General features: G+C 48.9%; 7 protein-coding genes across 7 annotated transcripts; 3 read left to right on the forward strand and 4 right to left on the reverse strand.

Moving 5' to 3' along the window:
• Window positions 1–851: 851 nt before the first annotated feature.
• Window positions 852–2,830, reverse strand: CNBK0300 (hypothetical protein; the record flags this gene model as incomplete). The annotated part of the gene is made up of 2 exons (XM_767563.1): window positions 852–2,692; window positions 2,749–2,830. 2 exons carry the CDS (start codon window positions 2,828–2,830, stop codon window positions 852–854), a joined length of 1,923 nt encoding a protein of 640 aa, XP_772656.1.
• Window positions 2,831–4,344: 1,514 nt separating this feature from the next.
• Window positions 4,345–5,790, forward strand: CNBK0310 (hypothetical protein; the record flags this gene model as incomplete). Its single annotated transcript, XM_767564.1, has 7 exons — window positions 4,345–4,373; window positions 4,508–4,597; window positions 4,702–4,776; window positions 4,843–5,106; window positions 5,162–5,249; window positions 5,303–5,391; window positions 5,454–5,790. The coding sequence occupies 7 exons, from the start codon at window positions 4,345–4,347 to the stop codon at window positions 5,788–5,790; spliced, it is 972 nt and encodes a 323-aa protein (XP_772657.1).
• A 990-nt stretch (window positions 5,791–6,780) lies between these two features.
• Window positions 6,781–8,824, reverse strand: CNBK0320 (hypothetical protein; the record flags this gene model as incomplete). The annotated part of the gene is made up of 4 exons (XM_767565.1): window positions 6,781–7,876; window positions 7,926–8,128; window positions 8,183–8,509; window positions 8,567–8,824. The coding sequence occupies 4 exons, from the start codon at window positions 8,822–8,824 to the stop codon at window positions 6,781–6,783; spliced, it is 1,884 nt and encodes a 627-aa protein (XP_772658.1).
• Window positions 8,825–18,765: 9,941 nt separating this feature from the next.
• CNBK0330 (hypothetical protein) lies at window positions 18,766–19,986 on the reverse strand (the record flags this gene model as incomplete). Its single annotated transcript, XM_767566.1, has 3 exons — window positions 18,766–19,387; window positions 19,447–19,643; window positions 19,702–19,986. 3 exons carry the CDS (start codon window positions 19,984–19,986, stop codon window positions 18,766–18,768), a joined length of 1,104 nt encoding a protein of 367 aa, XP_772659.1.
• Window positions 19,987–21,681: 1,695 nt separating this feature from the next.
• Window positions 21,682–23,238, forward strand: CNBK0340 (hypothetical protein; the record flags this gene model as incomplete). Its single annotated transcript, XM_767567.1, has 4 exons — window positions 21,682–21,814; window positions 21,871–22,185; window positions 22,239–23,046; window positions 23,118–23,238. The coding sequence occupies 4 exons, from the start codon at window positions 21,682–21,684 to the stop codon at window positions 23,236–23,238; spliced, it is 1,377 nt and encodes a 458-aa protein (XP_772660.1).
• Window positions 23,239–24,259: 1,021 nt separating this feature from the next.
• On the forward strand, window positions 24,260–25,462 carry CNBK0350 (hypothetical protein; the record flags this gene model as incomplete). Its single annotated transcript, XM_767568.1, has 4 exons — window positions 24,260–24,297; window positions 24,543–24,642; window positions 24,702–24,856; window positions 24,916–25,462. The coding sequence occupies 4 exons, from the start codon at window positions 24,260–24,262 to the stop codon at window positions 25,460–25,462; spliced, it is 840 nt and encodes a 279-aa protein (XP_772661.1).
• Window positions 25,463–25,662: 200 nt separating this feature from the next.
• Window positions 25,663–26,799, reverse strand: CNBK0360 (hypothetical protein; the record flags this gene model as incomplete). Its single annotated transcript, XM_767569.1, has 5 exons — window positions 25,663–25,670; window positions 25,738–25,822; window positions 25,885–26,008; window positions 26,097–26,161; window positions 26,215–26,799. 5 exons carry the CDS (start codon window positions 26,797–26,799, stop codon window positions 25,663–25,665), a joined length of 867 nt encoding a protein of 288 aa, XP_772662.1.
• Between the last annotated feature and the right edge of the window lie 108 nt (window positions 26,800–26,907).

Here is a 26,907-nt window from a genome sequence, read left to right on the forward strand (position 1 = left end):
ATTGAAACGATCATTGCGGAGAAGAAGAAGAAGGCGGGTCAAAGCATTAGTTGGTCAAGCCGAAAGGGGATGGGCAAAAAGGCAACGAATTGGTTCCTCACAAAGCATGGTATGAGAGAGAAACGGGCATTCGCAACAAGTTCAAAAGGTCTTTAATCTGTATATTTTTCAAGATAATCATATATGAGTTCCATTACCTTTTTAACCCCACACTTCCAACTAAAGAAGACGAATGGGATGGACTTTTTCAAAGCACACTTTGAAAGTGCTTATAATTCAATAGGATACCGCAATACTTGGTAATTTTTTATAGGCATCATGCACAAAGTCATCTGCGACCGTAAGTCAAGTCAAAAAATCAAATATTTTCCATCCCATATTCATAGGTTGCTCAATCCAAGCAAGCTTGAAAAAATTACCTTATTCAACTAAAAAAAAAAAAACTATACTCAAACCCTTTACGATATGAAGATCTCAAACCTATAGAAATGGTTTAACGCCGGCGACGAGAGAAGAAAAGTAGTTATTCGAGAGGGGAGAAAAGATATAAAGAGCGGACGAGCGATATTTTTTTGATACCCACGCTTCAAAGGGTAATAACTATAAGTACTGAAAACAAAAAAATCGATAAGACTGGTTCGTATTGTTATAAAGAGTATTCCACAGAGTAAAAAAGTCCATCTCGCTTTGATTTTTTTTTTTTTTGGCTTTTGGTTTTTGGTTTTCGGAAGGCCATTCGAAAAAAAAAGAAAATGAAAAAAATACCATTGGTGGATACAGTTGACTCTCCTCCTCACTCATTCACATGTCCACACCTTCTCACTCAACGCAACACAGCGCGCGGAAAAGCTCTACTTGCTCTCTTCCTCACTGTACTTGCTAGCGTCGCTCGCCCCACTCGCCCTAGTAGTCGCAGGAGGTCCAGGCTTAGGAAGGGCATTCACCACATCCGCACTGACTGTGCCAGAGTTCAAATGAACATAGCTCCTCATCTCCACTGGAGGGCCCATCGTGGGTACTTCCCCTTGCTCAGGGTTAGCGCTGGCACCAGGAGAAAAGCCAGAAGTGTTGCTGGAAGAGGCGGATTTTTTGGAAAAGAAGGGGATTTTCATGGCAGAGTTTGAACGTGACGGGTTCGGGGGCAAGTTGTTGTTGTTGGTAGGGGACATGGCGTTGGCGCGCTGAGCAGCGTACATGGCGAGTGCTTGATCAGGGTCTTGACCGGCGGGAATGGGGGACGGAAGGGGCATCGCCATAGGCTCGGGGTCTTGGAGGGATTCAACGGCATCAGCGTCGTAGGCGGCTTCAAAGTTGGGTGATGGAGAAGCTTGCGACATCATGGATCGTCGGTGGAGGACCATGTTCTCCATATCTCGAAGCTCGTCAACACTTCCACGAGCGGAAGCGGCAGACCTAAAGTCATCACCAGACAAAGCAGATGCGACAGACTGACGCTTGTTGTCCCGACCGCCGCCCAAAGACAACAAACTCCTTCGTCCAGTTCGCTGGCCTTGCGAAACGCGCCTCATATCAGCCTCGGCGAAACCAAGAGGGCCATCTTGCTGAGAAGGAGAGACGCTGATGTGCTCTTCTTCATCGTCAACAGCTGAGCCGGTGGCGTAGGCAGCGGACCTTCGATTGGTAGAGACCGCGAGGTCGTTGGCAGACTTGGAAGCGCCGGGAAGACGGAAGAGGGAGGAAGAAGATACGTTGGGACGAATGTCACCGCCAAAGGACGCACGGGACACACGGTCGGGACGGGCTTGGTCGGCGAATGAGATACGGGGCTGACGGACCTGACCATCAGACATAACAACAGAACTTCGACCAGCAGCAGAGAGGTTATCGACAGACTTGGAACGAAGGCTAGACATCTCGGGGTGCGTATCCGGACGGAAGTGCATGGCGCTACCAGCACCGGCACCAGCCATGTTATTCTCGACCGCGTATACGGAGGATGTAGGACGAGGGTTACCACCGTAAGAGGACATGCTGGGGCGGGTACCCATGGAGAGACGTCCGCCCATGGAAGGCCGTCCAAGGACGGAAGGAGGCTTCTCTCCTGGTATGGCGCCTTTCTCCCATTCAAGGTTGGAGTGGGTGGACAGAGCCTGAGACCATCGCTTCCTCTTCTCTGCTTCGCGCATACGCCAGAATCGAACAGCAACGGCGATTATAATGGCAACGACGATAATAGGAACGACGACAGCGGCGGCAATGGCTCCCTTGGAGATATTGTTTTTGTCGCCACCGTTTGTGCCAGATACATCCTGGAAGACGGCGTCTCTACTCTCAGTAGCGGCAGCAGCGGCGGTTGAAGTGATGACTTGACCATTGGAAGTAGTAGTTTGGAACATGGCAGAAGCGGCATAGTCGACGGTGAAAACAGGACCAGCAAGATAGGAAGTATCCCACGAGTCGGCGCCGTGGTCAAGGATGTTCAACTGGAGAGAAGCAGTGGTGGTGTCGTTCCACCATTTAGGCTGGAGTTGGAGAGTGTATTCACCAGCTGAAAAGTCGATGTCTGACCAAGCTTTAATGAGACCGGCAGACTCGTAAAGGTAGAGATCAACAGTGGAAGTAGCAACATCGCATGCAGTGTTCCATTTGAAGGTGACGGGGTCGGTGGCGTCGATGACAGAGCTGGAGTTGGGGAAGAGGTAGAGGTCACCAGCCGCGAGGTCACAAGAAGCTGTTTCTAAAAGTTAGAGAATCGGCGGAAATAATGTGCCACGTCGCGACACTCACCTCGCTCCTGGACAGCCCTCTTGACAATGCTTTGGTGGGGTGCGCCTGCTAGGCCAACACGGCCGATAGGAGGAAGAGTCATTGTCGGATGAAAAGATGATGGGGGACAGTGGTTGAGTGGGGAAAGAATGTGTCCTGAGAATCGGACGTCGGGAGGGAACGACAGTGATCAGCGAGTTGTTCTGCCAGAGAACTGTATGGACACTAGAGTCACAGTCTAACGGGGATGGAATGCAAAAAGGATCAAGTGGATGATGCGTGATGGTGGTGGTCAAAGCTGTGCACTTACAGTGTATGTTGTTGTATCTGAGAGAAAAGCTGCTTACGAGGTCCCGGTGATTAGGAAGGGACGAATATCAGTGCGGGGCCGGGCGAGAGGCTGGAAAGGAACGTGGGGGTCGGAGGCGCAGACGTGTATAGGAGAGGGAGGAAGAAAGGATGGGCAAACTATAGTATAGATTATTATGCGTGCAAAGGAAGGAGGAGAATGGCAGGGAGAGAAGACGTGCCCACAACCAACGCCCGCCAAACACAAAGCGTATCTCAGGGCAAACCTACGTTCCTCGAGTCTTTGTTTGTCCGTTTTCTAGCGCGACCTCTGACTTCGTATCTGCTCTCGTGCATGTTTTGCCGCAAGCATCCAATTTAATTGCCTCTGGTGCATCCATGCATGTCTCACTTCTCGCCACTACCAATGCATGCAATCATATCTTCAAGACGACCGGTCCATCGTCACAGTTTCTATTCCGACCTACTGTTTCCCTCACGTCCCGAGCGCCTCTTCAACCAAGGGGTGTTTGGGATCGGGACAAAAAATTACAAAAATAATACCCCCGACCACTCGGCATTTCGAGGTGTGGCAGTTTTTGCACGTTCAACCATCGGCGAGCAGCATCCTCTCTGAAAAAAGGTTGGCATGTAATTGACCATGCACACAAAACCTGTTGTATTTGTACTGCTCCAGATGTGACATTGATTGAACAGTGCATCGCCGTCCACCGCTGCTCCCGCTTTGCAAAGAAAGATGTATCGGATATTTCACCCATGGACCAATAGGCAGTTGCCGTTTATTATCCGCCTGTCGGAACACGAATCAAGAGGATCTGACGAATTATCCCCACCACATTATTCCCAATTTCCCTCTTTCTCTGCATAGGCGCAGGAAAAATCAGCAAGCAAACCATTGATGTCGTACTCCTTATACAACGACGCGTTCGCCACCGTTTGCCACCTTGCTATTTTTTATGGATAGAGAACGCAGGCAGGCTATCCAGACAGCTACTCATTACTGAGGATGATGCATGCATTGTGTAAGATGACACGCCAATCTCGAATTTCGCCTAAAAATAAAAGCAATAAAAAATAGACGAGCGAGCGAGCGAGAGAGCCAACCCCCAAAGCCGCATCAGGGACCGACTGCCACACGTTCGGGGCTTCGGACCGCGACGTCATCCGTTTGAGGTCCGTCCCCAGCCTCTCTGCCACCCTTCCCCAAGTTACATTCCATCTCATCGTTCTCTGTCTTTCTTCTACATCTTTTCCATCTTCTCTTTTCCTAACCAAAAAAAAACCAAACAACCACACATCTAGATCAAAATGCCCACTTCTCTTGAAGCTCTCAAGGCGTGAGTCTTTTCTTTTCACTTCCAGCTCCAAGTACAGTACGCTGACACGTTTTATCTCATTCTTCGCCGCTTTGCCATTGGTGTTCGATCGGGTACTCTTATCTTGCTACGTTTGAATCTTTATATACGTACAGCTCTGGCACCACCGTTGTCGCCGACACTGGTGACTTTTCTTCCATCGACGAGTTCAAGCCCCAGGATGCCACCACCAACCCTTCCCTCATGTGCGTTTCTTTTCATCTCCATATCTCGGCTCGTTTTCGGGCCGGCCGTTGAGATGGTCGATTCTCACTTTGAAAAGTACTTGCTGATAACTGTATGCCTGTAGCCTTGCCGCCGTCAAGATGCCCGCTTACGCTAAGCTCCTCGAGCCTGCTATCAAGTACGCCAAGTCTAAGGGCGGGTAAGTCTTTTTCTCTGCATCAATTCACGAGTCAGTATCAATATCTAACATTTTGCCACCGATTAGTGACATTGAGGTCCAGTCCGAGAACGCCATGGACCGACTCCTCGTCGAGTTCGGTACTGAGATCTTGAAGATCATCCCCGGTCGAGTTTCCACCGAGGTTGACGCCAAGTTCTCTTTCGACACCCAGGCCACTATCAACAAGGCCCATCAGATTATTGCTCTTTACAAGGAGCAGGGTATTGACAAGAACCGAGTCTTGATCAAGATCGCCTCCACTTACGAGGGTATCCTTGCTGCCAAGCAGCTCGAATCTGAGGGTATCCAGTGAGTTGCATTTGCCCCTTTGGGTTTGAATGAAACATGGCTGATAATTGAATAGCTGTAACCTCACCCTCCTCTTCGGTTTCGGCCAGGCCGTTGCTTGTGCCGAGGCTGGTGTCACCCTTATCTCTCCCTTCGTCGGCCGAGTAAGTTACCTTATCTCACAGTTTGCCAGAGCCCCTTCTGATCATCGATATAGATCCTTGACTGGTACAAGAAGGCCAACCCCGACACCACTTACACTGCCGAGACTGACCCCGGAGTTCAGTCCGTCCAGAAGATCTACAAGTGAGTCCGCGCCTCTTATACCAGTCATATTTATGTTTTCTTTTACTAATTTCCTTTACCAGCTACTACAAGCAACACGGCTACAAGACCATCGTCATGGGTGCTTCTTTCCGAAACACTGGCGAAATTGCCGCTCTTGCCGGTTGCGACTTCCTCACCATCTCCCCCAAGCTCCTCGATGAGCTCAACAAGTCTCAGGACGACCTCCCCAAGAAGCTCGACGCTTCTTCCACTGGCGAGGCCATCCCCAAGACTTCCTACCTCGACGACGAGGCCAAGTTCCGATGGGCCCTTTTCGAAGATGTTATGGCGTTTGACAAGCTCCACGAGGGTATCCGAGGTTTCGCCAAGGACGGCGCTAGTTTGAAGCAGATGTTGATCGAGAAGCTCAAGGCTTAAGCAGTTTTTTGTTTTTGTTTTTAACGGAGAGCATGAGTGTGGTAGAGATGTATCCTTGTCCATGTGTCATATGATGTTCATCTTGGTTATTACGTTAAAACATGATAAACTGTATTTTAGTTCACAATTCAGAGTATACCATTGGTACCCTATACATCATATATGATCATGCCACCCTGCGTCCAGGTTAGTCATGATCGATAATCGTAAGCAAGGTAAAGTTATCATGCTGAACCCCTCCCCTGCAGAACGAACGAGAGAGCTGGCCCGCAATCTTCAATAGATTTAAGCTTACTTGCTAATAATGTAACAACTTGACGACGGAAACGGTGGGCAAACTAGGTAGACTCAAGCTAAGCTAACCTTCATTTGACCTCGTTAATATGAATTTGTGTCTCACAGCAGGGAGTATTGATGCTGCCCTTCAATGAGCTGTAATAGTTGGTGTTACTACTATTTTGAACCGCTCGAGAGCTCAACAACGAGGTGTCTGATAAAGTACTATGATACTGTGCATATTGCAGTACATCCGATAACTGAGACAATTTCGTACGTTACCACCATGTTAATTTATGATTTTCACAAGGTCAACATTTATTTGGCAAGCAATAAGAGCCCGAGGGATTTCCTCCTCCAGTGTAAAAAAAACGCGGGAGCTCTTTCTATTCAATCTTGTCTTCGATATAAACCGATGTATGTGTGTCGACGGACGCGAAAAAAAGAGAGCACGGAAAAGTTATAATGCTAGTTTCAAGAGACAGGAATGAATAAATGTGTTTGCCCAGTTAACGAACCTATGGAGGAAAAGGAAAGAGTAATTGCACAAGAAAATCATCGCAACAATATTGAAAGTGATTGCGAAAAGTTACATACATCATTGAAAGAAAAGCACATCACACTTTGACCCAAAATCTCCCGGAACAACCAGAAAAGGGGTTTACACCCTGTTCTCACCCCCCACCACCAGACTTGCTTCAATAACCAATGACATTAGGCGATAGCTCCGGCATTTTGCCTCCAATCTTCATGCCCCTGGTGGATCGCCGACGGCATTCCATAGCTAGGGGACGGCGTCCCACTCAGCTCCCATCCAGGTGCATGCGGGACATGACTCTGAGAAGCCCATGATCGGTGCTGCTGTTGCTGCTGGTGTTGTGAATGGATCAACTGTGGAGGCGCATGAACTTGAGAAGGTTGAGACTGCCCTTGCCCTTGATCCTGGCTCTGGCCTTGCTGCCCATCACTCGACCCGCTGCCTGCTGATGAAGGTGCTTCGTGCATGTGGCCATGTCCAGGTGGAGGAGGACCGAGAGGGATAGAAGGCGGTCCAGCGGCATAATCATGTCGCGCAGGCATAAAACGCGTGTTTTGCGAAGGATGCATAGACTGCCAGGGGCCGTAGCCAGCTGAAGCATATGTGGGTGATGCCATCGGCGGTTCGATAGAAGAAGCATTCTCAGGGGGATAGAATGTGAATGTACCAGATCCCCCAGAAGGAGGACCGGTATAGTAAGGGGCAATGCTGGGCTTCACATCGTAGCTAGCTGGGTTGTTACCGTCAATAGGGTAGGAACTGTCTTGAGAGTCAGATCCAGATTGTCGGCGCTGGTGACCGTGTTGATATTGCATAGGCCCGGTTGAACCTCTGTTTCCCGGGCCCGCTGGTCCGCCACCATAAGGAGCGTACCGCCGGTTAGCTGAGCTACCAGGACGGATCGCCGACGTTGAGCTTGTCACACTGCTAGAAGAGCTCTGTCGAACAAGTGGTGGGGCGTAGTGCATACCGTTAACTGATGGCGACTCGTAGAACCCTGATCCGGCGCTGCCGGGGCCCATGTACGATGACCCTTGAATGGAATGCGCGGGGGAAGGGAGAGGTATAGGCATAGGGACGCTCATTGGTCGATTGCGGGGGGATCCAATGCGGTGCATCTGTTGATGAGCTGGGATAGAGCCGGCATTGTAAGAAGGGACTTCGTAGTATTCGCTAGTTGTCGATGGAGGTTGTTGCTGCTGTTGATGAAAAGTCTGAAAAGAGTAATTGCTGGCGGGGGTATGAGGAGATTGGGGTTCTTCGGGCTCGCCTCTAAAAGTAGATTAGCGTCTGGCACGGCTGCATCGGTACGTTTACTTACCTGTATCGGGGGATGCCATCAGGACCAACCTCTACTTGCGGAGGAAACCTGAAGTTTTGCTTGTGCAAATATTCAGGGCTGATCTCCAGCGAAGCAAGTTCTGGGATGGATGAAGGTGTTCGAAGCTTGCCAGAGATGACATCATCGATCGCGTAATACGAAACAACATGCTGGGCAAAGCCATTAACAGACACAGACATAGTCTATTGTTCACCAATCAGCTTATAATACAGTGTGCGAAGTACAACCGGACTCACCTTTTTAACCAAACCATTCTCTTTAAACTTGTAGCTGTTAGTCAAACTCCCCACAAGCTGCCTCTCCTTCAACCGATCAATCGAACCGCCACCCTCACTCGCACTCCTTGGCCTAGCCAATGCTCCCTGTCCCAAAGGTGGAGGGTCGACCATGCCGCTCGTAGTGTCGGATCCAATGTTGGTGCTTGAAACTTCTGACTGAGCATCGGATCTGGTAGAGCCAACAGACTTGCTGAGAGCCGATGAGGTGTTCTGGGGAGATGTTTGAGTGGTTGGGGAGCCAGAATTCTTGGCGTTAGCAGAACGCTTGTCGGTTTCGCGGTACACCTGAATGACATTTAACGATGAGTTCTATATTGAAAAGGAATGCGAAAGCGGACTCACAAGGAAGTTGTTCAAGATTCTACTTGGACTCCAAACCAACCCATCTGTCCATCGCTTGATACCACTCTCGTGCTCGTCAAACACAAATACTGCTCCCGACTGGACCATCGCTCGCTCCCGCTCTATCAATCTCCTCGTGACTCGAGGGATCATCCCTCGCCTAGCAGCCTCAAACACAAGTAACGCGTCAAAAGTGGTCTCGATGTAACCCCGGAAGGGAGGGTCGAGGTTGCATGGTGGGCTGGGTGGAGCGGACATGCTGAAAGGAATATGTCGGAAAGGATAGCTTTGACAAAGTAATTGAGGACTAACGCTTGATGAGAAATTGAAGAAGAGAAGCAAAGTGATCTGCGGTTGATCTCAAAAGACGGATGCGGAATCGTCTTTTCTTTAGAATAGGGGGAGTGAATGGGACAAAAAATATCTAAACCCTGTCAGCAATTCTGATAGTTGTCAAGTAAACATAAGCTGAGAGCCCGGCCCCAAAAAGAACAGCTAAGTAAGGGTAAGAAGGTGAAAGAAAAATTGTTGAGAACGGTTCGCAACAGAATGGTGACAACCGCGCCCTCTTACAAGGCCGCTCGCCATCTGACACGACATATTATAGCCTCAGATAGCCGTTGCCACCGGACCCAGTCGTCCGTACACAACGCGCTCTTTGCACTTGCAAACAACGCCTCCCTCAATAGCACGTGCAGATAACCGAAGGCGAACAACGGGCGCAAAGAGCCCGAGGCGGCAAGGGTGGAAAAAAAAAAAGGAAAGAACCGCGTATCCGCGGCTGAGATGCAGGATGCGATAAAACCCGGCACTTTCCAAACCCGGCACTTTCAGGGACTTTCCCCATAAAGTTCAAAGTTTGATTTTCGATTCCAGCAAATATCCTATCAAGATTTTCGCGGCCATATTTGGACGCACTCAGAGATAGTCGACCGAGAACTAGAGAACGAAAATAAACATAGGGATGGAACCACACAAATATTGTTGGCGGGACACGAGGAACAAGCTCTTGAATGGTGACTGACAGCTGCAAAGGGAGAAAGTCACAAGCACTCACCTCTTATTGTGCGGGAAAAAAAATCTACACAGGTTCTTAATGTAACGTTCTGTCTAAGAACGATACCATACGAGATGAAAAAAAAAATGAAACAAAGACAAATCAGCTGGACGCTGTGGAGTGGTGGCCAAAAGAACGATCGAAGTTAAAGACTTACCTATTACAATCCGCAACTGTCTCGTTATTATAAAGCTTCCCGTTGAAGTAGCTGCTCGCTCTTTGTCCGAGCTGAGGCAGCAACATGTCAGCTTCATTGTCCCAATTATATGCAAATAAAATCAATCAGAAGAAAAAAAACCAGATCGATTATAGAAAAAGAAGGATCTCAAATGTCACCGTGCGCCGTCGAATACCAGGCGCTGGTAACTGAAATGCGGCTTGACGCCCATAGATCTCTATTACGAGAATATAACGTACAGATCGTGGGACGTGTATAGCACAAGGAGCCACAGACGCAATAGGAAAGATGAAAAGAAATCTAGCCTATAATGATAAGAAGATAGGAAGGAGAAGCTCAAGATAAAAAAAAGGCCGGACGATGTACATCGAGATCAATTCTGCACGTATGTGCTATTGATGGCCAATGACGTATGCGCGCGGTAAAGTGGTCGGCCCAGGCTGCAGACAAGCCGGTACCAACGTGATTGATCCTTGCTGTTCCCATCGTAACCTGCTCTTGACCCCAAAGCTCTCAAAAATCAATTGTCGCCGACACTTCCAAAGTCATGCGCTCCAGATTCAACACCGAGGCTGCGCGCAGAGCGTAGGAAAGGAGAAACTTCTCAGCTTTTTGCTCGAAGACTATATCATAACTAACGAAGTACGCAGGCATTGGATGATCGAGCCGATTGCCGGTCTTGGTGGACCTAACTGTGGCCCTAGTCTTCATAGGTCAGACCATAATGGCAACCCATCCGCGCGCCGGCTTCCAGTTGCAGCTGAGCACCAAGCTTCTCTACAACAAACACGCGTCCACGCGCCTTGACATTGCGGGGACGATGCTGACATTCTCTCAGCTGACCCACAACTCCTCAACATGAATCGGCACGCTTGGACCACTTTCATATCATCAAAACGAAACACAAGAGCGGGAAAACGCGCGCAGATAGAGATGGATGCAGTGACCTGTACTCACGATCGAGATATACGAGGCCCCGAAAACCTCGCACACCGGTCAAAACGTTTCCTTCAAGGTGTCCTATACAACAAAGGATGTCTGGTACCCCGTTAGCATACTGTGCACTTCCAAATAGAACTGAATTAGACAATAAGCAGTGCCATTCACGTACTGCTCTCTGTCTCTAGGTCTGGATTACGATCTTCGCAGATCACAGATTCGATGTACACAATTTTCTTTACGTAGAATGTAGCACAACTAGCTAGTCGATGTCAATCAGTTACCCTCTTTACAGAAATATACAGGGATAAGGATAGATAAAACGAAAAGAACACCACGGGACAGTCGCCAGCTGTGCTGGCCAATTCACCCATCCAGTCCTCTTTGCAGCATCTCTATCGGCAACTTCCTGCTAAACGCCACGCAACAATGCTATCCCTTCCAACTCATCACGCCGACAAGCTAGTAAGGTAAGTGCCTACAACAGTATAATGGAGGTCAGGTCTTAGGCTTGAGCGCTGCCGCCCAAACCGACCACATAAGAGGCCGATAAAGGAGAAGAACGGCGAGGGGCAGGTTGAAATCCATGCTTTTGCTTCCCACAGCATAAAAGGAGGGACAGGCAGAAAGGATGGAAGGGGATATAAAAGGAAGAATAAACACGCCCAAGCATCCAACTGGAAGAAGCTTCCAGGAACGTCTTCGAGAGAGCTCCGTGATAAGAGAATAATAATTTTCAAATTCCGGTATCTATCTCAACGATATGGCCGCAATTCGTGGGGTAGAAATGGCGCCCTCTCTATGCTGAGTGACCCCAGCCCTCCTTCGGGTTTCTGCCAATGCCATAACAATTGACAAGCAGAAGAACCAGCGAACACAATCCACATGCCATGACACAGTCAAAGGAATGGATAAATAGAGTCTTGAATTACGTACCTGACTTCTTCGCCAATTAAGTTGTTCGCACCACTAATCCTTGCTCACAATGTTAACAAATGACTGATACAGGGACTGCGGAGACGAGAGGACGGTATGGGAACGTTGGGAGGAGAATGAAGAATTAGATGCGACCAGCGACGAGTATGAGGTCGTAGAAGCTTGGATGGGAGGTTACTGCTTGTGCAAGGCAGCCGAAGTGGGGATCCCGTTGCTATTTGAAGTTGATGGATGACGGATATTGTGAACTGGTGTCGATAACTTGTATCCTTGGAATGAGTCGCACTAGGCCGAACTCGACGTGATAAAGGGCGAATAAGGATGAAATGGGGGACCGGATATATTGTCTGCCAGGTGTTGCGCCTAGTAGATCAACAGAATAGCACAGGCCAGATGATGATGATTATGAAATACGTTGTATATAGGAGATTAAACTGGAAATTTATTAATTACAACTGCGAGAAATAAGATTGTCGAAATAGAAGAGTGATTCTGTTGGGGTATGCCGTCGCTGGCCGATGCGCTGGAAGGTTGGTACAAAACGAACGTCCTGATTACGACACTTGAACGCTAAGATGAAGCTAGATTTCCTATTTTCTCCTTGGCTCCAGGAATCGGCCAAAAAGGGTGGAGGGCCGAATATGGAGGTACAAATTTCAGGGTCGGATAAGTGTCTGCCAACCAGCATCCTTACATCAGATATCAAAAGGCAAGAACTAGTCAGCTAGGTAGAACGTAGGTTAAACAGGCAGAGAGATAACTTGGCATCATATTACCATCCATTGCAAATTTCGCTCGTCACCATGGCTTACATTGAGTGCTAATAAGCCATAATCAGTCCTTTTTCTGTCTTCTATCTCCTGCGTGCCTCCTTTCCCCCACCTGCTGTTATTCCCTCCTTCCCCACCATGATCATCACATGGCTTTCTACAACCGGCTCAAGAAGGAAGCAGCTACTGGCCGCTTATTATTAGTATCCACCTTCAAAGACGACAATTCTCGACAATTCAGGTCGGTGTTCCGTGTGTGTTCCGCTGTTCCGTCCAACATTCTGCACCTAACACCCAGGCCATCTACTTTTACCACTTCACTTCGGGCCCACCTGCCCACTCCACTCGCTGCCACTCCGCATTTCAGGTCCCATTGTTAAGGACTATAGAACGCCCGCCCTGAGTAGCAGACCCTTTCTCATTTATCTCCACCGTTCCTGACTTCTTGCAGCGGCAGCCGGTGTTCCTCTCTGTCCTTTTTCGAGATTCGTGATTTGGTTCTCAGAGCTGGGCGCACAGTTACGTTCCTGACTCCTGAGTCTTTGCTCGTCTTTCGTCATGGGTACTGGCGCATACTGGCCCCCGGCACCTGACCGCTTACTGCCAACGCTTTGTATTTTCTTACTCGGCTTGCAGTCAAGGAAAGGAGCTTTTCCAAGTACATCGCTTCGTCGAAACTTGTAGAAGCTGTTGCAACTGAATCGAAATTTCTAGCTATGTGAACCCTTCTCTTCGCCACATAGTACGCATATCACGTCTCCCACATGCAAGCAACGGGAGATAAGGCGGCATAGCGCCCTCGCCCGACGCCGGCGCTTCTTTGATATTGGGCAACTCTACGCGATCGGGCGGTTTCGCGTTTCTTACCATTCTCGTTTTTCTTCGTCGTTAACCCATGTGTTATTGCTTTTTTCGTTTCATTCCCATTTTTCTCCTCTTCTTTCTTTCTTGGCCAGACTTCATCCAGTCGGATCCGCTTTACTTTTGCTGACTATCTCACAACTCATAACTTGCTCCAAACAACGGCGCTTATTGTGTCGTTCGGTACCCGTCCACGCGTCAACCATCGCTTGTTTGCGTTGTCAAAGTCATCACATACTGACTGGGTAAGAAAAAGAGACTGAAAAAGTCCAGAAGCCAGAGAGATACTATGCAGTATGTATTTGTACTGTGAAGATCCTAACCTCTTCCTACTTCCTTCCTCTCTTCTCTTTGCTCTTCGCCTCCAGCCTTCATCAAGATGCCGTCGTCGGGTTTATTAACAGTCTTTTGCAGTTTTCCCTGCTTATCCTCCTTGACCTACTTGTCATGTATCTCACTGTCGGAGACGAGCTTTCTACAAAGCACGATGCTGCACTCTACCACTGTATCCTGTCCAGATGCATCAACAGTAGGGTCCCAACATTAAAAGATAGAATGTTTGCGGCGGAAAGGAAGCAAGTTGAAGGAAGGGAGACAGACCACATAGAGAGCATGGCTGGATTGTATAAAAATCTCTCCATACGCTTTCAAAGATCTCCCATATAAGGATCAATTCTCATATGTATTAGACGTATATATCTCAACTCTTACTACATACGTTTACCGATCTTATTTAAATTACCTACGCCACCGACTACTACCTGCCTCATCACCCCACCTTAAGGGATGCAACACGAAGTGGTGAGGATTTTCTCTAATCTCTATTCGAGCTCGCCGAAGAAGACACAGTGGGGCCCGCAATTGGGGATGGGGAAAGGGGACGCGGGCAAGACGAGCAAGATCGAGGGGTGAAAGAAGATGTACAGGGGAAAATGCTAAGAGCCGCTCGTGATACGCCGCTTAGTTGGCGGCTGGGTGACAGACTCACAGGTACGGGTTACGACTCGCCGCTTGCGGCATCGTTGTCTTCATTTTTTAATTTCCAGCAGAATACTCCTCTGATTTCGGGTTAAATAAAGCCTCTGCAACCTATGCTTCCTTCTATCTTCTACCATTTCTCCTGACTTACAACGATTTATTGCAAATACGACGCCATCATTCCTTGTTCTATCCCTTACCGTCTACCCATTGCACGCTGTGTTGTAGCTTCGATGGCATCTCCGAATAACAGAAAAACCTGATATGCCGGAGCAGTCTTCACAAAAAAGAAGGTCGCACAACAGCTTGATTATGCGGCGTCAACAACTGACTTCCTTTTCACGTGCATATATAACATCTTCGCATTCATTCATCAGCTTGGAAGATCGACGCATCACCAAATATTGTTTGCCAAAAACCAATGAATCGCCCAGGAACATCGTGGTTCTAACATTCTGTCGACCGTTGCTCACACCTTCTTCGTTACGACCATCGCAACAATCTGTCGTCCTCTATTATCAAATAGTACGAAGTGGCATTTACTTAATCAGGCTCGACACAAGCCCCTCGACGGACATTGGCTCGTCTCCGACGAGGCACGAAGTTCCGAGGAGGGGCTTGTCGCAAAATGCAACTTTTGGGTGAGACTGTCGGGGTGAATTTGGCCTTTTTCGACCATTTTCAAACGACCATTGTTTATGCATATGGAGGTATCAAGACATAACATTTCACAAGATGATACTGAAGAATCAAGCATTCCTTCCTAGGGATGAATATTTGACCTTTAAATATCCCAACGAATGTCAAGCATAACGGTCATGAGGTTCGTGTTTGTAACAGATTTGACAATCCCCTCCTCGGAACTTCGTGCCTCGTCGGAGACGAGCCAATGTCCGTCGAGGGGCATGTGTCGAGCCTAGCATTTACTGAGGTCTGACACCACACGGCACATTTCATGATTGGTGATAAACGTAGTCGTACAACAGAGTGCGAATTCGAACTTCATCATCCCATCGTGGTGGTGGTGCGAGATGCGCTGCGCTATGATGGCTTACTCGAGTGATAGATCTGTATCACACCCACAAGATCTTCATACATGTGAAGGCTTAATAATCCTTTTTTCTTTCAGGGGCGGATTTGTAATTGTCGTCTTCATGAAGAAAGACGACTAGTGAGCGAGAGAGATGGTGCCGTCCAAGCTCCAAACATACATACGTAATACCTCATCACCTGTGCGTTCTTCTTTGTAGCGAACGACGGTGATTTACAGCAACAATAATAATATAAAAATTTGTTGGGATTATTTGGTTGGTATGTATGCTCTCGGACAGCAATCATGGGTCAAGAGGCATAATCACGTGGTCAATACGCTGGCGGCAGGCGACAAGCAGGGTGCAGGGCGATAATACTTGTCATACGTACTGTACAAAGAAATATGGAGGAGCCGTTGGCATGCAGCAAACAAGGTCATCGTCGTACGCAATTGCGACGTTTAATACCATTCAGGCATACATTTTAATTAGTCTTTAATTGTTCTAACGATGTTTCTGATTGGCGCTAAATAATGCTGCTTTGGCTAATAAAGTGCATAATCTGCCTTTATCCCACTCTTTTGTCTTTGAGTATGAAGCCTGGATAAGCCTTAATAATGACCTCTCTTCTCCGCGTAACACCTCCTTCGGCGACCGTCGATCGTCGACGTCATACCACCCGGAATCGTTCTTGGAGCCTTTGTCTTCGGTGGGTGCTCTCCTCCATTTTTACTGCACTGTTTTTGAAACGAAAGCGCTCAAAGAATGTAGCCACCAGTGAGCTTCAATTTTGTGAGTCATCGAGTAACGAGATCTACTATTTTCCACTAGTGTTTGGATACTGGACACATGATGGTGGCGAGTGGTGAGAAAAGCATTGGGCACATTGCACTTGAAGGTCGGAGGACCCTGACTACTGCTGCCACTACTATTAATTGTATTACCGGACCCATGCCCATGTACTATGCTGAATTGATATTTTTGGGGTCTCTCTGGCATTGTCAATGGCAATAGACCCCACTCATAAGTGAGAATGCACGTCGGTATCGCAGGCACCATTTGTGCTGCCGCAATCTTGTGATAGAAAAGTACAAGGAGTGCCACCAGCCACAACACAAATTCGAATTCGAAGAAGACAAAGCGCATGGCAGAAGGCGATCAACCGCACACCACACACACCCGTATCTCGTCGACTGACTGACTGGACGTGCACCTGTTGATCTAGGGCTAGACCGTGCCAAGAAGATTGTAGGCTGTATAGCAAATCTTCGCCTCCCTGTCTCCTGTCACTTGCTCACATTTAACGATAAGGCACAGACTGATTAACTTGCATGGCGGCATTCAGCAAATCTGTCCTTACTTCGATTGTTGTATGTACGTGTGATGAGTTAGGAGGAGGTTTGCATTTACAACAACGTCTTCCGTCCGCTATGAGAATAAGTACTACGTAATGTCTTTGTTGTCAAACTGGAGCCTGAAGAATCATTTGCATACAGATCAATGATGAATGCTGTGTACAAATTATTACGGAAGGTCGATAATAATAGGACGGAGATAACTGAATGATGATAGTACGTCGTGGCTGCTCTCGTGAGTTACGCGGCACTGGCGGCTGGCGGTTTGCCTATTCTGGTAACGAGAACCCCCTTCGCTCTGAACATGTATGGTGCTTGATCGACCACGATCACCACTTGTTGGGAGTGAAAGAGCGCAGTAATGAAGCCGGCTCAGGCATGAGACGGCAGATCGACAGAGTTTAGAGCTGCGGCAACATGACAACGGTATCTTCATTCGTTCTGCACATGATATTCCGCAATACTTGGCATGGTACGACAGAGGATGGAATGCCACATTACTTTGGTTGACCGAGCAGATCAGATTTTCATCTTCTCAGTCGTCAGCTTTCTCAACTCTCAACCTCCTCGTTGCGTCTCCTCGGACGAGATAAGTTGAACAATAAAAACGCCAATCTCTGATCTCTGATATGCGGCGATAACGTACAATCACTTGTCTCCGTCTCCGTCCGTTGCCCAATCTTCGGTCGTGAGTAGCCGCAGGTCCCCTCGGCCTTTTTTTTCTAACCCCCTCGAGATCTAAGATCGTCGATCGACGGTCAACCAAGTCGTATGACGCATGCCATGCAACTTGACCAGATCATGCATGAAGCACGAGGCACCAAGCAGACGGCCATCATCTATCGCCACGTATTACAAGATGCAACACGCTTCATGCTGCCCAGATCAATGGTCATGCGGCCGGCAAATGGACGAAGCCGAGAAAAGTGAAGAAGAAGACGGGAGAACAACAGAAGGCAGAACGAAGGAAAGAGGAAAACGGCATGATCTTCTTCGGATACGAGAAGCCTGATTGAGCAGTCGGCGATTAACCCGGGATTAGATGATAGCACGCAGCCAATAGCGATCAGTAATAGGAAACGATGAATTAATGGAATAGGCGGCCGTTGAACGGTTCTGTTATATATGATGTGCTAAGTACATATAAATACTTCTTCCCTCCTTATGAATTTCCCCAACCTTAAACGCAGGGAACACATGAATAATTCGCCCCAGTGATTATTATGACGACTACAGGTGACTGATGATTGATGGCTACAGACCGCCGATCGACTACTTATTACTGGCTGTTCGCAGATCATCGGTGAACGGATTACCTATGGCCAAACAAGGAATGAAGGACCGAACGGGTGTGTAATAAAAGGTAGGGTGACTCACGACAACCAACGACAACTTAAAATCAAGAAGTCAACTCTCTTCGTCACTCTGTTCATGTTTTCACCTCTCATTTTATGTTATTAAAAAGTGGACAAACATGAAATCTGAATTTTAAAGAGCAGAAGATAACCATCATCATACTTGACCGCCATGGTGACCTTAATCGTGGCTACGATCTTCTTTCAGGGCTTGATAAGATAGCTCCCATGAAACAGAAATTCTTCGTTTCTACGCCTACCAACTCACGCCTAACCTTGACCCCGTCTGTCTCGTCTACTTCTTTGAATTAGCACACGCTCTTATTATCTGCCGACTGACCTGCTTTTCAACTCTTGAAAAAGGCGGGGGTGGGCGTGAAGAGACCCATCGACGAGAAGAAAGAACATATGCTCGCCGTGGGATGATGTCCTGTACGTCGGACTGCTGTACATATACGGCCATAAATTATTTAACTTCCCATCGTTCGACAACCTGTATCCTTTGGAAGATCATACATATTACGGCACTTAAATAACAGAAAATGATACAGATAATGGTCAAAAACGTTACGATTACAACAAGTTTTACAAGACTATACTGAATACACACAATGAAGCGCACTGATGATTGATGACGATGGAAATGTCCATAGAAAGGAGGGAAGGTGAAGAAAGAGGAAAGGAAAGCAAAAAAGGGCAAGAAAAATGTCCAGTTGCCCGGCAACAGAACTGAGCCAGTTCAGGAAGGAGAAGAACCAGAGCCAGAAGAAGGACCACCAACAACACCCTCCCGAACCTCGACCGCGTCCTCCATCCCACTGCTCTCCTTGTTCCCACCAGACCCAGCGAATAAGGCACCGAGGAAAGAATTCCTCACGGAACCACTCCTCCGCTTTCTCGCCTTGGGATAAGACTCCCTCTCCCCAATGGATCGGCGCTCGCCCGCCTCTTTTCGCTTGGCAGCAGCCGCAAGGCCAGCAGGAGAGACAGGACAGACCATTTTCTCGGGAACGAGGTCGCCAGAGACGGAGGGGTACTCCCTAATCCACAACTCCAGCATCCCCACTACCGTCCCCTGGCCTGACGTCTCTACCTCCTTACCCTTGACGCTCTCCTCCGGGGCCTTGCCCGCGGCCACAAGCATCGCCAAAGGGAGCTTCTTGCCAGACTCAAGACACATACCGGCGTCCTCAAGCGGGTCAGGGCCGGAGATGAGGGTGGGGGCGACGACGATGGCCAAGTTGAGGGCGTTCATCTTGGTGGAATCCTCGAATGCGGTCAGGCGGTGGAGGACATAGGTCAAGTAATGGAGAATGAGGATGTGGGAGGGAGGGAGGAGGGGGAAGAGGCGTTCCTTGATGCTGAATGGAAGTTTGGTTAGTGTGTGCAAAAACCCAAAGACAAACAAGAGATGACTTACTCCCCAGGCTCTACGATGGAACGGATCACGTCGTAGAGTTCGGATCGGAGGATAGGAGAAGCAAGCTCGGCTAGGAACTTGCAGAGAATCTTGGGGGGCAACAGAGGATCCGCGTGGGCGAGCTGGAACCAAGAGGGGTTCCCCTGATCTTCAAGAGGGAGCGAGAGTAAGGCGACAAGGAGCTCCAAGTGGCGTGACTAAAACGAAGTCAGTGTTTTAAACTCCAACATACCGTATACAGGAAGAAAAACTTACGTTGGAAGCCCTCCTGAAGATCCCTTCGGTGGAAATTCCCGCACTCAGGATCACTCTACTCAAGGTGAGCAAGAGAGGAGGGACCTTACCTCCGCATTCGTCCACCAAGGCGGTCAAGTCCCGTTTCCAGTACCCCTCACTCGCAACGACCCTGCGGCGCTCAGCAGAGTCGTTGAAGCTAGTACGAGAGAGGCCGACATAAGACGCCGCCGTACTAACCACTGAGGAGAGGGCCTGAAGCCCCCAAAGTGAGGAGCTTTGACTACTAGAAGACCGGTTAAACATTGGTCTCGAGACTTCTCCTAACGGGACTTGAGAAAGGGTGAGGGCGAACGAGAGGAGGTCGGGATCGTCTTTGAGGGCTTGGGATTCGGCTTCGAGCACCGGGAGAGTGATGTCGATGCCTTTGAGTGTGACCCCGTACTCATAGTAGAGCGCCAACAGGGACGGGACGGGGTAGAGCTTGGAGTAGGATTTAGGCGAAAGCAAAGGTACTATGAATGGGAGGAGAGCTAGGTGATAACGTTAGTGAAGTACTTAACAAGAGGTGTAATGAGGAATGGAGCCATATCCCACAAGCTTTAACTTGCTGGAAGTTGCTTCGGATTCGGGACACATGAAGTAGGGGCAGCGGAAGTATCAACTTACAACGAGTGAAATAGGATGGATGGATAATGTACTACATGGGACACAAATCAATCAGGGCTTTGCGGAATAAGGCAAATTACGAACAAGTCGTTTGACATTCTTTCGATACCTGAGGCAAAAGTCAACCAACGACGAGAATTCGACGGCCTTTTATACGTACTTGCGGGGGAGACGCTTCCACTTCCAGATCCACCATGCTACTCCAGGCAGCTTACGTGCTTCTGCCTTGTATTTGTCATCGAATGCCATCTTTTCTTCTGGCGATCTTTCCGCCGAAAGGATAATCAAAACGTATCCGCCCTCGCCCTCTTCGCCAACCCACGGCTCCAGTCTCCGCAGCACGATTTGGAAAAGCTCGTCATTGCTGAGCGTTTGCGGGGCAGAAGGGACATGGGCAAGGGAGACTATCAAAATGTTGTGCGGGACCGGTGGGGGATGGACGGTGAGTGTCGGATAGAGGATGGATGAGGTATCGACGGACTGGGCGCAAAGGAGGCTCTTGGTCCTGGATCCAGTGGAAAGGGCGGAATCGACACTTGCTCGACGGGAGGACCGGGAGGAAAGATCGTCTTTGGGCCTGGACTCCGTGGTCCAGAGACCACCGAGGCTTCTGCGCCAGACCTCCTTACCGCCTCTTGCGACGAGACCCATTATGCCGGCGGTTTCTTTGTCGGTATCGCTGGACGAAAGGGGCGGTGCTGGTAGCGGCGGCCGTTGGGACAGTTTTGCAAGGTGTGGAAGATGGAAAACGGTGGCTGTGGTATTTATTGGCAAGGCTGGCGGGGCTTTGGGCTGGTCCATGGTGGGCAGCGGGGTTGAAATACACAGACTGGTTGACTCGATCGCACTACCGCAGGTGACAGTTGATGCTGATGGAGCGATAAATTAACTATATCCACCGCCGACGCCACAACAAAACCTATCTATTGACGCGCATCAACAAGGCCCAGGCCCATCACGGCTATACATTGATTGAACCTTATTAATCTACGTCTCCCTGTGGAGACGCGTCAACAATAAACGGACAGATTGTAGGCTCGCACAAGCCCCTCCACGGACATCGTTCGGCCTCCGACGAGGACGAGGTCCGCCCGAGGAGGGGTTGCCGGTTGCTTGTGTGTCGAGTCTAGACAGATTGCCTCTTAATGGGTGCCTCATGCCACGTGGCTTTGCTTCCGTCTTTCATCTCGCTTGACGTGGCATTCAGCGCATGTGGAGGCGATTGCGTGCTCGGAGCTGAAAACTCTTCCCAAAAAAGTGTGTCCTTGTCTATCCGATCCCTGTTCCCTGCTGTTACATCTCGAAATGGTGGCGCGAAATAAACCGGGTTTTATGCATTTCATCTCCATCCTTACTCACACCTCCCCTACTAAAATGGTTGCTCTCCCCAAGTCTCTCCCTTCCCTCGCGCGTCTCGCCTCTACCTCTGCTGGCGGCAAGCACAAGGTCGTCGTTATTGGTGCCGGTACGTCGTGTTGCCCGTTTGGAAAGACCAATCATGCCAACTGAGTCCGATGCTAGGTGCCGCCGGTCTCTCCGCCGCTAACCAGGTGTACAACGCCTTCAAGGCCCAGGGCAAGACCCTCGCTGACGGGGACGTCGCTATCGTTGATGCCAACAGGAATCACGACTATCAGCCAGGATGGACTCTTGTCGGCTCTGGTCTTGCCAGCAAGGAGACTTACAGGCGACCCGTTTCTTCCCTCATCGGCAACCAGTTTGCCCACATCCCTCAGAACGCTGCCGGCTTTGAACCTGGAGCTAACCAGGTCGTCCTCGCAGACGGGAGCAAGATTGGCTACGACTACCTTATCGTCGGCGCTGGTCTCCAGATTAGTGAGTCTCTATAGTTCATGCCATGCTGCACGCAGAGTTGACTTGTGAAACAGACTGGGACAACATCAAGGGTCTCTCTGCTGCTCTCGCGGACTCTTCCAAGAGCAGGGTTTCTTCCATCTACTCTTATGAAACCGTCGACAAAACTTGGGACCTCATCCGTGACTTCAAGGGTGAGGGCGAAGCCATCTTCACCCAGCCCTTCGGTGTCATCAAATGTGCTGGCGCTCCCCAAAAAATCAACTACATGGCCGACTACTGGTGGAAGTCCCAGAACCAGAAAAACCACTCTACCTTCATCACCGGTATGCCCACCATGTTCTCCGTGCCCCATTACTCCAAGGCTCTCGACGCTCTCCGACAGGAGAAGGGTATTGATGCCTTGTTCAACACTAACCTCGTTGAGATCCGTCCCGAGAGCAAGACCGCTGTCTTCGAGGTCCTCGCTGGTGAGGAGAAGGGTAAGAAAATTGAGAAGGAATTTGGTCTCTTACATGCCGTCCCCCCTATGGGCCCTCTCAAGGCTATCAAGGAATCTCCTCTTGCCGATTCTGTTGGATGGGTCGACGTCGACCAGGGTACTCTCCAGCACAAAAAGTATGAGAACGTCTTCTCCCTCGGTGACTCTTCCTCTCTCCCTACCTCCAAGACTGCCGCGGCCATCACTGGCCAGTCCCCCGTCCTCACCCACAACCTCGTAACCTTGATGGAGACTGGCAAGATCGGTGACGCCATCTATGACGGTTACACTTCCTGCCCCCTCTTCACCGGCCGCGGATCTTTGCTCCTTGCCGAGTTCAAGTATGGTGCTGAGAGGAAGGAGACTTTCGGCAAGTTTGTCGACCAGTCTGTTCCTAACCGGTAAGTCCAAGTCTAATCCTGTCTATCATGTGACATATTTTTGAGTCAGTGCTTATAATGCCTCTTCATAGATTCTTCTATCATCTCACCAAGGACGTCATTCCCCGAGCCTACTTCTCCAAGATGCTCAAGGGCGAATGGTACGGTCCCCGATCTGTCTTCCCCCCTCAATACCTCCCTCAATCTCAGTAAAGAACCCGCCTCTCTTCCTTCCCTCATCTCCTTAACATTACTTCTATATAAAGCATCCATTCCGTTCGAGGATGGATCTAAAATGTTTTTATAAAAACGCTCAAAAGCCGGCTGAGGACGGCGTGAAAGGTTGTACATAGATATTTCAAGGGTCAAAAAAGGGAAGATGAAAGGGAAGCGAGACGGATGTGGTAGATTTTAGAAGGCGTGGTGTAGACAATCGTGGCGATGCATGATTTTCTTTTTCTTGTTGCTCGTTTCGACTCGGCACTCACTGCATTTTTCCTCTGATCAAGGTTCGTTCAACAGTGGAATATTAATTATATCAAGAAACAATAAACGTTCGATGACTTTGCCTACTTGGGACGTTTCAACCAAGATGGGAAACAAGGAACACATGGCCACCGGGAAGATGGCGGCTTCCATCTTTTTATTCAAAACAGATTCCACAATTCTCAACCAGAAAAGGACGTATGGGGCCAAGAAAGGATGATCGTCTCTGTCTTCATAGGTGATTAACCACCATGAAAAGAAGAATTAGTCCTCAGATTATTTAGGTGACCGAAAAGAAATGAAGAAAGGTTTTGGAGACTAACTGGTGCGAAAGTGGATGCGTTCCGAGGTTGGAAGAAGGTTTGGAAGAAGGTGGAATGAGAGGAATGACTCGGATGATATCAAGGAAACGATCTCTTGAAGAATGGATCTGAAAGGATTGGCGCAATTGTGAGAATCGTCGGCGATCAAACCTGTTTCTTGAAGAAAGCTTAGATCTTCCACTGCAAAGCCGGAAAATGGACCTATATAAAATAAGCATCACAAAGTTGGAACTTGAAAGTGCTCACAACTAGAGTCGTCGAGATACATGCTCTTGACAGCAAGGATTTTGGCCTATACCAATTGGTTGGGATACCTCAGGCAGCTTATCACTATTACTAGCATTCTCATTGTTGGATAATCACCCAATCATACAACCCAACATAATACCCCTCTGTTTGTTGGCTACTCCCTGCTCCTCGGCAAGATGTTGCTCTACCTTGTTCGACACGGCAAAACCAGCCTGTACGTTTATAATTCTCTTTTTCATACAAGCACGCACGACCATTCGCATGTGATGTATGCCTGCCGGTACCGGTGATACTGACGGACTTGAATCTGACGGGGGTTTATAAAAGCAACAACTCCAACCTCGTGCAAGGCACCATCGACGCCCCTCTCTCACTTGGGGGGTACATTCAAGCCCAGAAGCTGGCTGAACACCTGCGTTTAGTACCTTTCACAGAAGCTTGGACTAGTCCATTGACTAGGGCTCAAGAGGTCTGTCCATTCTGTTGTTTCTTCTTTCTCTCGCCTCTGCTCTCATTCGCTTCATCTTCCATCCTTTCACCGATATTTGACCACCAGATCGTGTGTTAAAGCTGGAAAAGTCCTAAGCTGATATTACTTCTGTGGAACTTTCTTTTTAGACAGCAAAAGTGATTTTGTCCCAACAGCCTAGTAGAAAAGCCCAATTGCATGTTGACGACCGTCTGGGCGCCAGATACATGGGGACGGCAGAAGGTAAGCATTGGGATGAAGTCAAGGATGATCTGGAGGCCCATAAAGCTGAGGACGGCGATGTGTAAGTCTTTACCCTGTTCTCAGTTCGCTGACTGCTCATTCTTCCGATAATTATAATAGTGTGAAAGCTAGATTGCACGAATGGTTGACTGAGCTTCTCAACACTCACGCACCTTCCATTTCCGCTCCTCGTTCACCTACTTCCCCTCTTTCTCCCCTCCCCCCGCTATCATCCTTTTCGCCTTCATCCTACACCTCCTCAACTGGCAATTTCAACCCTTTTGACCTTATCCATGCCCTTCCCCGCCCCGGATTTCCCCGACGCCCATCCTCGAGATCCTCTTCCGGTGCTACCGGCCTAGTAGGCGGATCAGGTTCGGGGGTGATATTAGTGCTTACCCATCAAGAGTGTTTAGAGAGGTTCGGCGAAATGTGTAACCGCGATGAGTCCGTGGTTAAGAATGGTGAACGTGAAGCTAAGGCTAAGGTACCGTTGAGTATGTATGTGTCGGAAGGGATTGATTTAAAAAGCAGTCCTATGGGAAATACGAGCGTGGCGATTTTGAGAGTCTGGTGGCAGCGTATTGAGAGTGGTGCTGAGATGGGCAGTGTATTGGAAGCCAGGGGACGCTTGGAGGCATGGGGAATGGAAGATCATTTGGATTGAAATCGTGTCTAGTCGTCTCACGTACCCTGTCAAGTATGAATGAGCGTTTTCTTTACTAACACGCTGGTGTTGAGTCAGATCATCTCAAGAATCGAAGTTAGAAGCAGCACTTCCGCTGAATCGATAAGGAGCTTTGGCGATATAAGACCCGAATGGTGCAATATGGATACATGCCCTATACAACAATTTAAAACTAGAGTTTACAGATCTAACCACCCTATATCAGCATGCTTACCCTTTTCTGAGGTCAAACCATGGCTGAGCTCGGGACTTACAATAATCCGGAGCTTTGAGGTTGACTCCATGTTCACCAAGAGCAAGGCTGAGGTCGTCCATCGTTAGAACGACTCTGTTCCTGTCCTGCTTGGATGTAAAATAATCATCAACAAGAATGCTCTGAGCAAAGGAACCGCGAAACGTACAACACCCGCAGCAGGTCTACCTCTACCAGCCGTCGCACCATTGACTCTCAGTTTTGAGAAGTGGAAGGCGTCCCTTGAAAGGTCTGAGATGAACTTTTGAGCAACAAGAGATAAGAGCCGCTTCCTGTGAGCCGTTAGGCGGGCCGTTAGTGAAGAGTTGACACAGAGAATCCATGAATCGCTGCTTGAGCTGAAGGAAATGAAAAACATACAGCCTGGGGTCAGAACAGTCGAATCCGGACCGTTGTAAGAAATACTCGGTGACCTCTTCCGGGATCTATATAGGCCGTCAATGGTAAAATATCTTATAGTGAGAAGGGACAAACGAACAAGAGGCTTATACCCATCTAGCATAACCAACAATTCCGCCAAGCTTCGATCGCGACGAGCAATCTCTTCTTCTCTACGCGCTGCCCAGAAAGTATCTTGGTTTGAAGGCTGGGGTTCTGTTTGAGTAGCGGCAGCGGCCGAAGTCGATGCATTCCCCGCCAATCCAGCGGTGGGACCAGAAGACGAGATCGGGGCAGATGTGTTGGATTGGGCATTTGGGATGGAGGTAGTAATAGGAGCAGATGTGATAGCTGCTTGTGTGTCTGATGCACTTACGTTAGGTACTGGAACCGGTGTGGATGAGGATGCCGGAGTTGCAGAACCATTGACGTTACTAGAGATAGGTGGAGGAGCTGGTGACCCTGTTGGTCCGCCGACAACAGACTGAGAAGAAATTGATCCAGAAGTCGGTGAAGACACTCCGACAGCACTAGCGACAGGTGTCGGCACTGAAGAAGACGCTGATAATGTCGTAAAAGGCACAGCCTGATTTTGGCTAGGAGCGGCTTGTTGCTGAGGTTGAACTCGTTGTTGCTGGAATTGAGGAGGAGTAGATGCGTTCGGAGTCGACGAGAAATTCGACATTATGACGTATCTTTGATTAGGATAGATAGAGATAGAGATCAAGGCTGGATGATTATGGCGACTGAGGATTTAGGAGTCGCGAATGAACGAAAGAACGAACAAAACCAG

This window comes from Cryptococcus neoformans, chromosome 11 (assembly GCF_000149385.1).
Source record: "Cryptococcus neoformans var. neoformans B-3501A chromosome 11, whole genome shotgun sequence".
NCBI lineage: Eukaryota > Fungi > Basidiomycota > Tremellomycetes > Tremellales > Cryptococcaceae > Cryptococcus > Cryptococcus deneoformans.